The 13,395-nt window shown below is 42.6% G+C and overlaps 1 protein-coding gene across 3 annotated transcripts in view; it reads right to left on the reverse strand.

Moving 5' to 3' along the window:
* ZNF827 (zinc finger protein 827) overlaps nt 1-13,395 on the reverse strand; it is a 181,556-nt gene that overhangs the window by 70,047 nt on the left and 98,114 nt on the right. For all 3 annotated transcript variants that reach the window (XM_060115977.1, XM_060115981.1, XM_060115989.1), the window contains exon 7: nt 11,043-11,100. In XM_060115977.1, coding sequence (XP_059971960.1) covers nt 11,043-11,100 — 58 coding nt within the window. The remainder of the gene's footprint in view (nt 1-11,042; nt 11,101-13,395) is intronic.

The raw sequence follows: 13,395 nt of genomic DNA on the forward strand, positions 1-13,395 counted from the left end.
TAATAAGAGTCCATAAAAGATTATGGCTCTAAATAGGGATACATTTTGCTAACTGCTGACTGTGGCACAAGTATTTCCACCTTTAACATCCGAGTGCTGACAGGGAGATCGGTTTCGTGCAAAACAGAAGGTCCATCTACTTACAAACCATCCCCCCCAGGGTGCCACCACTGAAACCAACATGTTACGGGAATTCTTGTTTTGATGGCAATAGCAAAGCAGAACAAGATAAAAAAGGAAAAGAATAAGGTGGATATAGTATGTAAGAGAAAGTTAAGAAAAAAAACTTTATGCTTAGTAGTGGCACTGTAATTTAAAAGGAACACCAAAGAAGAAATCATTTTTTTTTCCTTCTAAAAGACAAGAACTTTTAGGACTGAGCTTGGGGATGGCAAATAGAAAAGAAAGATTAAATAAGAAAAAAAGACTTTGCTCTGCAATGAATTTGTCCTCAGACTCTAGAAAGATCTACATATTTCAGGGTAGAATGAAATTCTATTAAATGTAAGCGTTTTCGGCAAATCATCCTGAAGTGATATTCTGACTTCAATCCGCACATAGACAAAATTTTCTTTAATCAGTAAAAAAGATGGTGTTTTTTCAAGTAAAAGTACTTAATTATTTATTCAGCTATGTATCGTATAACGGGGCTTCTGGATTTTTTTCTAAGAGCTGGTTAAATATGTCCAAAAGAATGTTGGTTAATTTTTATTTCATTTTATTTTATTTTAAGGAAATTTTAAGACCAAATTATCTGACTTGAGATATTTCAGAGAAGCTATATATTGTGGAAGGAGAGCCAGAGCCCCCTTCTGGGGTGGGAAAGTTCTGTGGAAGCCAATGTTTTCCCTCTGCAGCCACTACCTGCCTCCCAGCAGACCCCAGCCCCTGGGCCACCACACCAGATGGCCGTCTGTCCGTCATGGCAACAGGGCTGCCTCAATCTCTACTTAGCCCCAGCTCTCAAGTCAGGACACTGAAATACTTGTTTTCTGTATGGATGTATCAGGTTAATTTTTTTAAGAACTGAAATTCCATACATTTATCAACAACCATTGTACTGATATTTTTAAAACTCTGACCTCTGGGGCTTCCCTGGTGGCGCAGTGGTTGGGAGTCCACCTGCCGATGCAGGGGACACGGGTTCGTGCCCCGGTCCGGGAGGATCCCACATGCCGCAGAGTGGCTGGGTCCGTGAGCCATGGCTGCTGGGCCTGCGCGTCCGGAGTCTGTGCTCCGCAACGGGAGAGGCCGCGACAGTGAGAGGCCCGCGTACCGCAAAAAACAAACAAACAAACAAAAAAACCCCCTCTGACCTCTGAATCACTTAGACCCAGGAGTGACACACTGCATTAACCTTTTGAAATAAGCAGGAGGCGCCAGTCAAGAAAACAATCCTATTCCTCCAAAAGCCTCAAGCAGAGACAGGCGACGGACTAAATTCTTCCAAGAATAAATCTCACTCTAGTCCCAAGACTTTCTGACTACATGGAATACGAATGTTGCAGATTGAAATGGATACAGGTAACTTCCACATGGGATCTCCAAGTATACATCTTGCAACCAAAGGAAATGAGAACAAACCAGAAACATTGTCTTTGAACAAAACTACACCTTGCTAACAATAACAGGTTATAGTCATTGACATAGAACACAAAGGGTTGCAGTTTCCTTTTTTTTTTTTTAAAGCTTTTCAAACATATTCAGATAGGATTATTCGAAAATAAGGAACAGGGGAAATATTTGATTTAGTTATAACTATCTTCTCAAAATTTCTTCAAGTACTTTAAGGTCAGAAGAAACTTTCTGAGAAGCTGTACTAGCTTGCATGAAAATATGCTCACAACTGAACAACAAACACATTGCCACACTTTATTTTTAGATATTCCATTTTTAAAAAAGATCAGATAACATTATTTCAAGTTAATTTTCATGATTAATGCAATTTTCTTTAGGTAGCACTTATTTTTTTCTCAAATGTTACTGTCCTTGGGTATTTGCTAATAATTTATAATGGAATAATGGATGCTCAATATTTCTTTTGTATATATTTACATATCTGTATGTTTTGAAGCATATTTATAAATCATTGTATTTGAAATATATTAACTGCTTAGTTCTACTGATTTTTGTAAAAGGATTTTGAGCTCTCTTTGCAACCCAGGTAAGGTCCTTTTGCTCCAGTCTAGCGATCTCTATATGTCACTGCAGACAGCAGGTGGTCATCCTACCTGCCCGCTTGGGCCCTCATTTCATTTTGGATGAGATTGGGTAGCTGCTTCTTTTGAAATGGGCCCAGATATCAACATTTTAGATATAAAAGTCGGTGCCAGTTTCCCTGTTAACTTTCTTGCAGTCAGTTAAAAAGGTAATCTATAATGAAAGAAAACACAGCTTTAATGGCGTTCATGTATACTGTCCCTCCCAAGGACCTCTACTCTTGAATGAGTTTATTTATTTACTTGTTTTAATAAAAGAACCCTGGGTGGAAGCTCAGGGGATGTGGCGGTGGAGCAGGGTGCTCGAGATTAAAAACAACTGCGAGGGCTTCCCTGGTGGCGCAGTGGTTGGGAGTCCGCCTGCTGATGCAGGGGACACGGGTTCGTGCCCCGGTCCAGGAAGATCCCACATGCCACGGAGCGGCTGGGCCCATGAGCCATGACCGCTGAGCCTGCGCGTCCGGAGCCTGTGCTCCGCGACGGGAGAGGCCACAGCAGTGAGAGGCCCGCGTACTGCAAAAAAACCAAAAAACAAAAACCAACTGCGAGTCTCTGACCTGAGGACAACCCTGAGCATCTGAAACAGCAAGTTCCCTATTCAAGCTTAAAAGGGACACAACAGAGAAGCCCTCTTATGACCCCAGTGGGCTAGGCCTGGAAACCCAGTCATCCATCATGTTGGGCACACACATTTTCAAAGAAAGAAGGACTGTAGTGAGTAAAGCTTGAATGAATCGTTATACACTGGCAAGCTTCAGCCGGGGCATTTATCTACAAATTGAGACTTGGCATTGCAGATTCAGTGGGTTTCTAAATGGGGCTTATGGGCAGATGGAGAACGAAGGTCACTCCATCATTTGGCTACGCATATAGGCACCAGATTTTCTTTAATTTTTGGAGGTCATAAGAAAGCCAGGATGTGCTTTCTTCTCCTCCTCATTGACACGCTGTACACTTGGTTGGTGCTGATCAAACAGAACCTTCTTAGCAATTAAAAACCAATCGAATGTGTTGTTAATTTGTAAGGTGTAGAGTGGTATTGCAGAAAATGTCCTTATTTTTTAGAGATATATATATCAAAGAATGTGGGAGTGAATGTCATGTCAGGGATGTGATCTAAAATATAAGGAAAAAAAGATTGGTGAAATAAGTGTAGCAAACATTTGTTCAATCTGGGTGGTGGGGATATGGTGGTTTATTGCATTATTCCTTTCACTTTGTTTTAAAATTTTTCGTAATAAAAAAATCAATATCAACAATCAAACAAAAAGTTCAACCCAGACAAACCACCAGACAGAATAATAAGTGACAATTAAAAAAATACAAGGGGCTTCCCTGGTGGCTCAGTGGTTGAGAGTCCGCCTGCCGATGCAGGGGACACGGGTTCGTGCCCTGGTCCGGGAAGATCCCACGTGCTGTGGAGTGGCTGGGCCCGTGAGCCATGGCCGCTGAGCCTGCGTGTCCGGAGCCTGTGCTCCACAACGGGAGAGGCCACAACAGTGAGAGGCCCGCGTACCGAAAGAAGAAAAAAAAAAAGAACAAATAAAAATGTCTCTTCATGAACAAAATGCTTGATATCACCAGGAATCAATAAATGAAAAGGTTTTAACTATAAGATATACTTTTTAACGTCCCAATCAGTAAAAAAAAATTTTTTTAATGATAAAGCACAGAGACCTTTAAAATATTATCTCATTAGCTTCTGGTAAAATTGTAGATTCAACCTTTTTGAAAGTCAATTAGACAATTCATAGCAAAAGCCTGAAACCTGTGAATGCTTTCTTGAGTCAATTTATCCCAGAATTAGCAACAACTTGGGAAAACAAAACAAAACAAAACCCTTGATATCCAATAATAGGAGACGTATTAAATAAATTATGACATGCAAATATTAAAAGAATAATATTGGGTTATGTTTACTGACATGGAAAGAAATTCTTAATATATTACTAGGTGAAAGAGAAGATTATAAAACTGTATATATAGTAGGATCCAGTTTTGATAGGAAAGGATACATCTATAAATAGATAAAAATTCAGCCAGGATACACACCACCAACTTAGCAGCGGCTGCTTCTAGGTAGCAGGATGGATTATAAGTGGGTATTTTTTCTTCTTATGTTCTCCTATATTCTCTGAAAATAAAAGTTATTTTTTAAACTTAAAACAAATGATTAAGATTTACAGTTCGGGATCCTTTATTTTTAAAGAGACTCAGTCTTTTAAAGAGTAATCTGAAGGATGATATAATTGAAGGCAGTTGTAAAAGACACAGGCGGGGGCAACTGTATCTAAATTCTGATCCCATTCATATCAGTCAACTTCAGTTGCAGAAGGCTGAGAGCCACGGAAGAAAAAGGCTGTTTAAAATACTGTAGAAGAAAAGTAGAACATTTTAGGGAGAATTCATTTTGGTAATGTTTTTAAATTTTCTTCTCTGAAAAGTACAGATGCCTTCTATTTAGGGCTGTCCTAGAGGCGGGCCAATCCGTACAACCTAACACCACGTTTTCAAGGAACAATTCCTGTTGCTGCGGCTCGAGCATTCATCCACTGCGGAGCCAGGAAACTTCTCAGGACAAGGAGCACAATGCCAGGCCTTGTCGAGGGCGGCTGCGGCCGGGAGGCCAGACCTCGGGGAGCCGGAGCCAGGCGCAGCCGCGGAAGTGAACCTGCACGTCAGGATCCGTGAAATGTCAGCTCGTGGAGGGACCTGGATCTCCCGCAGGAATCTGACTTTATACATAAACAAGGACAATGGGCTTCTGCCGAGGCGAGCAGAGCACAGATGAACTAACTCAGTCTTCTCTGCAGTGATGCAAAACCCTTTGTCCCTTGGAAGTTGAAGGTAACCCCAGTGAAATGTGGATGGGCCCTGGCCTGCTGCGTCATCCACCAGGGCTTTCCCCCCTAAACAGAGGTCAACCTTGGAATATTGGAGATATTTCTAGTAACAACCATGGAGACACCCTTGAGAGAAAATCCCAGATTAGAAGAAGCTGGCATCTGAGCCACATGTCACATGTCACCTGTGCATGATCTGTCAAAGGAGGATGTCTACTTACAGAGGCTTACACATTTCTCCCTCGTTCCTGACTGTTCTGAGCTGCACAAACAGATGGAACACAGTTGTAAGCCAGCAGAAATAAAGGTGGGAGAACCCGGGGAAACGAAGAAAAGAAAGGCACAGCCCTCTTCAGATCCTTGAAAAGAAGATTTAAACTCTTCACACTGACACCGTATTAAAGAGTTCCGGAAGCACAGTGTCTCAACTATAACCGTTCAATGTAGAGGTCATGGGTGGGAGGAAAAACGGCAGAGCGTGATACCTACAGGACAATGGCGTATAGAAATAGAGAAAAGTACTGAGGAAGGTTTGTTGTGATAAGAAGGAAGAAACCTCAAATGGCAGCAATGCACAAAGTAGTTTGAGGCTATATGTATTTAAAAAAAAAAAAGGTCCACTGTTTAAAGGATGAGTTTTAACTTCTTTGAAAAATGAAAACTCAGAGATAAGTTGAGAAGGATGAACTGCCAGTGAAAAACTCTCCCGTCAACACTTGTGTCAGGGCAGCTACATACAGTGGTACAGGCTGTGCACTGCACAAAGGTACCTTACTGGGTGGGTGGGGGGGTGGGTACTTAACATCACAAACAAAGATTTACTTATTTATTATGACAGTATTCCAGTAGATGGCAGTGTCTTGACCAAAGGCGCTTTTAAAACTTTTCAATGGCCCACAAACCAGCTTTGACTTCACCAAAAAAGCATTGAATGTCCTAACTGGAGGGATTCCACGAAATTAGTAGCAATTTCCATTTTTTAGAAACAAAATTCTGTGCCTTTAATTTTAACGTTAGAAAATATAAAGGGTAAAGAGACTATAGGGAGAGCTACTCAAAAATCACCAATTTCATTTGCTCTGTTTCCTGTTTATTTTCTTAATTGCTTCCATCTAATCCAGTGTTCTTTATGTGTAATCTTTTACTTCTTAAGGTAATGGAGCATTGTTCTCTTATGCCTTCTAAAAAATGAAAAGGGGAAATTGCACAAATTGAAGCAGCACATCACGCTCGTACAAATTTGTGCAAGTTCTATTACTGACTCATAAATATTTAAGGACAGGCATCCAAACAATCACACAGGAAAATGCTATATTGGACACTTCCAAGTACGTATGTCTTTTACTAAACTCTGTAAGTGCCATTATCTAAATCACAGAAAAATAGCCCGCATTTCAAATTCTGAAAATTGGGCAAATTAAATGTTGGTCGGCACGGCATGATATGACTCTACCTTTCTGATTTTCCCACTTCTGCTTTTTGTCTAGTAATGGAGAAAAAAACAATTCAGGTAAATACTTCCTTGCTTTTGGAATAGAGCAAGCCGGGTGTGAGAAGTTTTTCTTATAGGCCTGCAATCTTATAGCCCCATGGATGCTGAATTATTAATGGGGAAGAGAGAGAACAAATAACCAAGAGAGGGTTCTTGGAAGCCATTGTTTGAAGTTCATGGTGTTACACAACATCGAGCATGTCCAATTCACCTGCCAGGAGCTATCTGATTCTTACTCTAGGGTTCCATTTTCCTATTTCGATCTTATCCAGCATCTGGCTGGGTGATGGTCCATGTCAGAAGATGTAGATCTTCTTTTTATTCCATTAAACTTTGGGATCTGGTTATGATATCATGCCTCATATATTTTCATCTACAAATGATCCTATTAGCTGGTTATCTGCTCCCAGCAGAACCTAGGGTTGTGCTGGGAAAGGAAATCGAAACATCAAGATTGCATTAGTCTCTTACGCATTCAGTCCTTCTGTTCTCATGGGTCTGGGCGGACCTTCTCCCCATCTCATTTGTCAGGTAGAATGGCATTAAGAATGCCACAGGCTATCTCAAAGGGGACGCACAGACTTCTTTACACTTAGGTTGAATTTTCTAGACTCTAAGGTTCAACAGGCAGAAGAACTGCTGTTTAGCATTTACAGTGAAGCTCCAGCTGAAGGACTGATTCAGTGGAGGTGCTCCTAGGAGGGCACAGACAAGGGTGGAAGCAGGGGTAAGGTCAAGGCATTGGTGAGCAGGACCAGATGATCCAATCATCCGGGCTGCTAAGTAGATTGATTTCTCTGCCTGGCCACATGGGATACCCTGGTGGATGGTTTTCTCCTTTACTTTTAGGAAGATGATCCTAACTGAAGCAGCTGAGTCTAAGTTCTTAGGATCATTTTTTTTAAAAGGCGTTCTCAAACCAGTTCTTCAAATGATGTCTAGGATTTGCTTCAAAATAATCTACAGGGACGAAGAACAAAAGGAAGGGATGGGTGAAACATGAATTGGTCACGAATGGATAATTATTTAAACTCGATCGTGGGTACATTCTCTGTTCTTGTATCTGTTGGAAATTTTCCATTGTAAGAGTTTTTGAAAGATGACGTCAAGAGCCAATGATCCAGAAACTTGCTAGTTATCAGTTTCAACCCTTTGCTTCACCTAGACCTTCTTTTAAAAAATGGCTAACAAGGAATGCTGTCCAACATCATTTTCTCTTTCCATGTCTCCCCATCTTATAATCGAGGCATTAACAAACAGCAGAATGGCCCATGGACAGCTGTGACGAGGGAGGACTGGATGAGGAGAGGGGTGCCGTCATCAGCCCTCATGGGATGAGGAGTTACCTGTACGCACATCCACGGGCTTCCTGTTGCCTTGGTGCCCGGACGTGGTAACCAGCACCCCCCTATCTCATTGGTAAGCACACATCGGAACTGCCAGAGACAGAGCGTTGCACACTTGGGTTGCTACACTTTTTCTTCATTCTTGTGTTTGGCGTGAGAGTCAAGATTAATAATGATTAACAACAGTGGGGAAAGTTGTGGGTTGATAAAGGACAGAGAGAGAATTGGAGAGAATCCGTTTCTCTTCTCGGCATTGCACGTCTCTTTTCTCCTCTGGTTCCCCTGGATCTCCAGACCCCAGAGGCAGATCTCACTGAGTGGAAGGGCTCAGGCACCCATCAGCATTTGGAAGTGCCTGATCTCAATACTGCGCTGAGGCCGGCGTACAAGGCTGTCTTTCACAAGTCAACCATCTTGAATGTGCCCAGCAACTCTGAAACATGGACAATTCTGAACTTTGATGCCCATGATGAGCCATCGCTCTGGACAGGCAGCTTCTTCCAGGAAATCAAACGTGGGAAATCTGATAACTAACCAAACATCCCACTAAGTACTTAAAAAATCTGGAGGGATGGGAAGTTGGAGGCTTGATGTAAATCTTTCTGGAAAGTATCACAGATCATACCCTAAAACATAACCCCAGTAGCGGACCTTGTGCAGACCTCTTCCGAAAATAAGAGTTTCTTCCAAAACGGGAATCAAAAAAGAAGAGAGTTGGCGTTTTTTCCCCCTTATTTCTGCTATCGGTTAACTCAGGTTAAAGAGGATTTCTTGGCAAAGGCAGCCTGATTCTATTCTACCTGAAGTAATGAGGTGAGAAGGTGAAAAGAGATCTCTTTGAGGAGACGCTAATTGGGCAAGTTGCCTACTCAAAGGAAAAATAAAAACACACCAAGGATTTTGTAGAAGAACAAGAAACCAAGAAACCTACAACACTAATTTCTGAACACCACATTGTAGGGGTGGGGAAGCTCATAGGAAGCACCTCTTCTTTTGCTTTGGGCAAAAGATCTGATTTGGATCTCTTCTTACGCATAATCTCCCAGCAACCGGAGAATTTAAGGATTGCTTCGTTTTTTGCCAAATGGCTAAAAAAAAAACCCCTCTCTTCTATCCTGTAATTATGCTTCAGCTCCAGCCAAGGCATCCGAGGCTAGGAGGTATTGTACATTTCACTTGTTTGGGGCTAGTTCAAACCTCCTCTTACCTCATCCCAGAGAACACCTGAAAAGCATAACAGGGTCTCGCAGCATACCTTTCTGCTAGGTAAATATTATCATGTAATCTTAAAGAGCCGGCAGAAAGCCTCCATAGGAGCTGGGGCTGGGGTCCTGCCCAGATCCCCTTTACCGCACTGGTGCACTCACCCCGCATCCCCAGGGGTGCCGGCTGCTCGTAGTGAGAACTGCCCTCACCGTTGGAGCCCCCCTCACCTGGCGGGCTACACATCCCCTGATGAAGTTAGTGCATACTGAGGGGGGACCAAGAGCTGGCCCCCTTACCTCAAGGCAGGATTTACTCTGTGGTGCAATTCATGCTCCAGAATTCTCTGCGGGAGACAACCGGCCCTAGAATCCTTGCTCAGCTCCCCTGCCCTCTCCAGCCCCATCGCATCCCTGCAGGTCCCTCTGAGAGCACGCCCTCAATAACACACCCGCACAGGGATCCCTGTCTCAGGCTCTACTTCTAGGGAACCTGACCTGTGACACTTCAGGAAGCCTAGGGAAGCAACTTAAAATGGACACCTCTTATTTTTAATCTGCCGTCTTTCGATGTCTACCAATCTGGCCCATTTCATGTGTTTAGACTCACGAACATAAGCATAGATACAAAAAAAAATAGCCTTAGGATGACATGGAGAAGGCAGGCTGGACTCTATAGTAGCTCACATCTCCTATTTGGGCATCCAACGGAACAGACAAAGTCCCCTCTCCATCCCCCAGACCCCTTTCCCAACACAACACACAGACCAGATGGAAAGACTCATTTCCCATCTGCGTACTTATACACGGAGGCAAGCCTAACCCCATGCTTGGGTTGGAGTCAGGTTCTGCCCCTAATACTATATAAACCCTGTGCGAAGCAAGCTGACTCTGTTTTAATTACTGCTTAATATTCGATAGCCCCAAATTCCGATTCACAGAGTTAAAAAGAAGCAAAAACTCGCGTTAAGGTTCAAATGAACACCGTTCATGTGCCCGGTGATGGTCCGAGGTCGACTCATATCACATCCAAAGGAAAAACACTTGATCTTCCGTCACAAGAATTAAATCACAAAACCAATCAACAGCTCCCAGGAGGAAGAATCTAAGTTTGCTCAGGAAAGTAAAGTTCCTTGACTTAAAGCCTGCCGAGGGGGAGACTACCTCTCCCCTGAGCTCCCTTTCCACAGAGGTGGGTCTGCGCTTGTTGGCACCTGCCCGCAACAGTTCAGGTCTGGGTGGTTACGAGCCTCAGGATGGCTGGCAGCGCTGGCTGGTCCCCTTTTCCTTTCAGACGGCAGACTGGTGGGCAGCCCGCCCTGGCTGACCTTGTCTTAAACTGCCTTTGGCAAATGGAAAGCTTCCTCAACCTACAGTTGTTGGTGATGTCAGTTTTCCTGCAGTTTCTGAAAGCATTGTCTTTCTTCTGCTTTTGACATTTTTGCCCTGCTAACAGTGCAGTGAGTTAAAAAGCTGGGATGTCCCTGGTGACACGTTATCAGTCCACAGCTGCAAAGCTACTTAGGAACACAGTTCAACCTCGGTATACCCACCGACTGAGGCTTTTCCTGAGATACAGACCCAGCTCCCAAATACAGCCCTGACACCCACTTCAACTCTCCGTCAGGAAACTTCTGCCAAGAGGATAATATTATCTACTTCACACAATCATTGTAAGGAATAAAAAAATAATAGCATAAGGAAAACGCTCCAGCAAAGTGACACATTTAGACGTTTAATAACTATGAATGGCCTTCCCCCTTGGTGTCCTTTGCGTTTTGTGTTGTTTCCACCAACCAAAGTTCAAACACAAAAGGATGATAAAGGGGTGACTTTTGAACCCAGTGGGAGAGGACGGTTTGGGGAATGTCGCTCAAACTGTGACGTGGGCCTCACGGCCCCGAGAGGGAGTGTTCCGAGGGGACTCCACAGTGGCCTACCTGGTGGTCGTCCGGATGGTGTTTTCTTTCGTGTGAGTGTGCTCTTTGCTCACCTTCTCTGTAAAGAGAAAGGATGAAACAGACACCTCTTAGGTTGTTCTGACTCGATCTGTGTGTTTAAGGCTGAAGCAGAAACATCCTCCACATTCCTCTTTCTCTGTTGTGGTTTTCTTTTGGTTTCTTTTTTAAACATTCAAACCCTTCCTGCCTTAGTGGTAAAGACAGGCAACAAAAGCATGTCGATAGCATCCACCAAAACAGTTGATTAAAAACCAATCAAAGGGAAAGAGTTACTAACAAAGTACAACTGTGTTGTCTGATTTTCATCAGGCCTCCGTAAGTACATGTACACACACACACACACACACACAGATGTGCAGAAAGATAGTTATTTCTCTTATATTTTTCCCCAGCTGAAAATGTCTGCTTTTCTCTGATTCAGCATGAAAACTGCAGTTGTTGCAACTGTTCCGCTTCTGACTTGGATGACAACCTTTAAGCATTCTGTATTGTCAGGCCCCTTTGTGAGACGGGATATAAAAACAAACGTAAGACCTCTGGGTGCAAGAGTCATCGAGTGCACATTCTGATAAATGTCACAGGGGACAAAAAATATCATTAGACAAGAGGAGGTAAACTCTCCCTTACACTGTCTTGAGGTCTGAATCCACCAGCTGTCAGAAATTATTTAATTAGCTTTCAGGAACACAAAAGTTGACCTCCGGTCTTCCCCATCCAGTTCAAATGTACGGATTCTGCCCTGACTTTCACAGCTCTTGGTGGCTTCTTTTAAGTCTCCAGAGGAAACCTGGCCACCTCTACAAGGGGTTCAGATTTCAACAGCAGGGCAAGTGAAAAACTCCTAATCTTACGGATTTGGGGGAAAATTTTAAACAAAGATTTACGCTGTCCCGTGCTTTTTAACACTGGCCTGAAGCTGCTGTGTGCATATTTGCGTGGACAATTCCTTTCTGTCCATTCAACAGTGACAATGAGGGTGAATTTGGATTCACAGGCAGTGTTCTTTCAGAGAGCAGGAAATCGGGGCTAAATGACTTGCTTGAGGTCACCCAGGCAGTCAGTGACAGCGCCAGGGTGAGAACTCTCAGACACAAAGTTTTTAGTTGATAGTAGACCATGATAATGTACTGCTAGAGACAGAGACTTTTTGAAAAGAATCACACTGGCCTCACTTGTGCAAATTTGAACTGCGACATCATTTTCAAAGTTATATTGTTTTTAGAGATGCTTTCAGCCTGTTTTTGTTTTGTTTTGTTTTGTTTTGTTTTTTAAAGAAAAGCATCTTGCATGTTTGGAGTTTTTTTGGAACTTGCAAAGATCTATGTGGCCTATTCAAGTTTACTGACTTAACTGTTTCCACCTCTCTGAGCTCTGCACAAACACAGTCCTTGTTTGAGAACTCCGAGGCTGCCATTTTCGGCACCAACTGATAACTTCACAGCTATGGGGGCGTGTCATGAGGCCAATGAGAAGGTGAGCTATCATGATGCCTTGCAGATCCTAGCTTCTTTCCTCTTTTCCGGTATTTTTCTTAGGGGACAAAAGTCAATACTTAAATAATGAGGCATTTAATGGGTGTTTTAAATCTGTTAGCCATAACAAAACAGAGTTTATCAAATATTAGTAACAAACTCTACTGATGCCTGAATTTCAGTATGTAGGCCAGTGCTTGACGAAGGACAAAGTATCTGTATTTCTATATAAGTCTGAATCTTATATGAGTCTCCTTGATCCACCTCAATCACATTCAAGCAATAACAGCACATTAAATTTGATAAGGACAAAGAGCATGCAGCTTGAATGCGGTGATAAAGGGAACAACTTAGGCTCTAGGACCCTCACCTATTCTATCAAGACACTTAGCTGAGCTAGAATAGGTGATTCCTTAGCTTTTTAATAGGTGATCACTTAGCTGATTCCAAAACGTTGACTTCTGAGTATTTGAAGTAGAAAAAGTTGGTTTACAGGAAATGTTCTACTATGTTATAGCTGGAAAAGGGTCCTCACAGTTTCATCTTTTGCCTTCCCCTTTCCTTGATTTTTTTTTCTTTTTGGCAAGATACCGTAAAATCTCATTAATTCCGACCACACTAATTTGGAATTCACAGTAACTCAGTCACTGTTGGAGTAAATTGAAGTTTATCTTTTGCACATTAGGAAAAAAAAAAAAAGGCTGTTAATCAGATCAACTGCCTAAACAAAATTAGAGGTGAGACGTTTAGTCCAGGCAACAGGGATCATTTGCACGGAGTTGAATAGAGTTCTAATTTCAAATGATTCTTAACTATTTACTAAAGAAAGTTTGGCAGGAGTTCTACCTGGCAGCATTTGA

The sequence above is a fragment of the Mesoplodon densirostris genome, chromosome 1, assembly GCF_025265405.1.
Source record: "Mesoplodon densirostris isolate mMesDen1 chromosome 1, mMesDen1 primary haplotype, whole genome shotgun sequence".
NCBI lineage: Eukaryota > Metazoa > Chordata > Mammalia > Artiodactyla > Ziphiidae > Mesoplodon > Mesoplodon densirostris.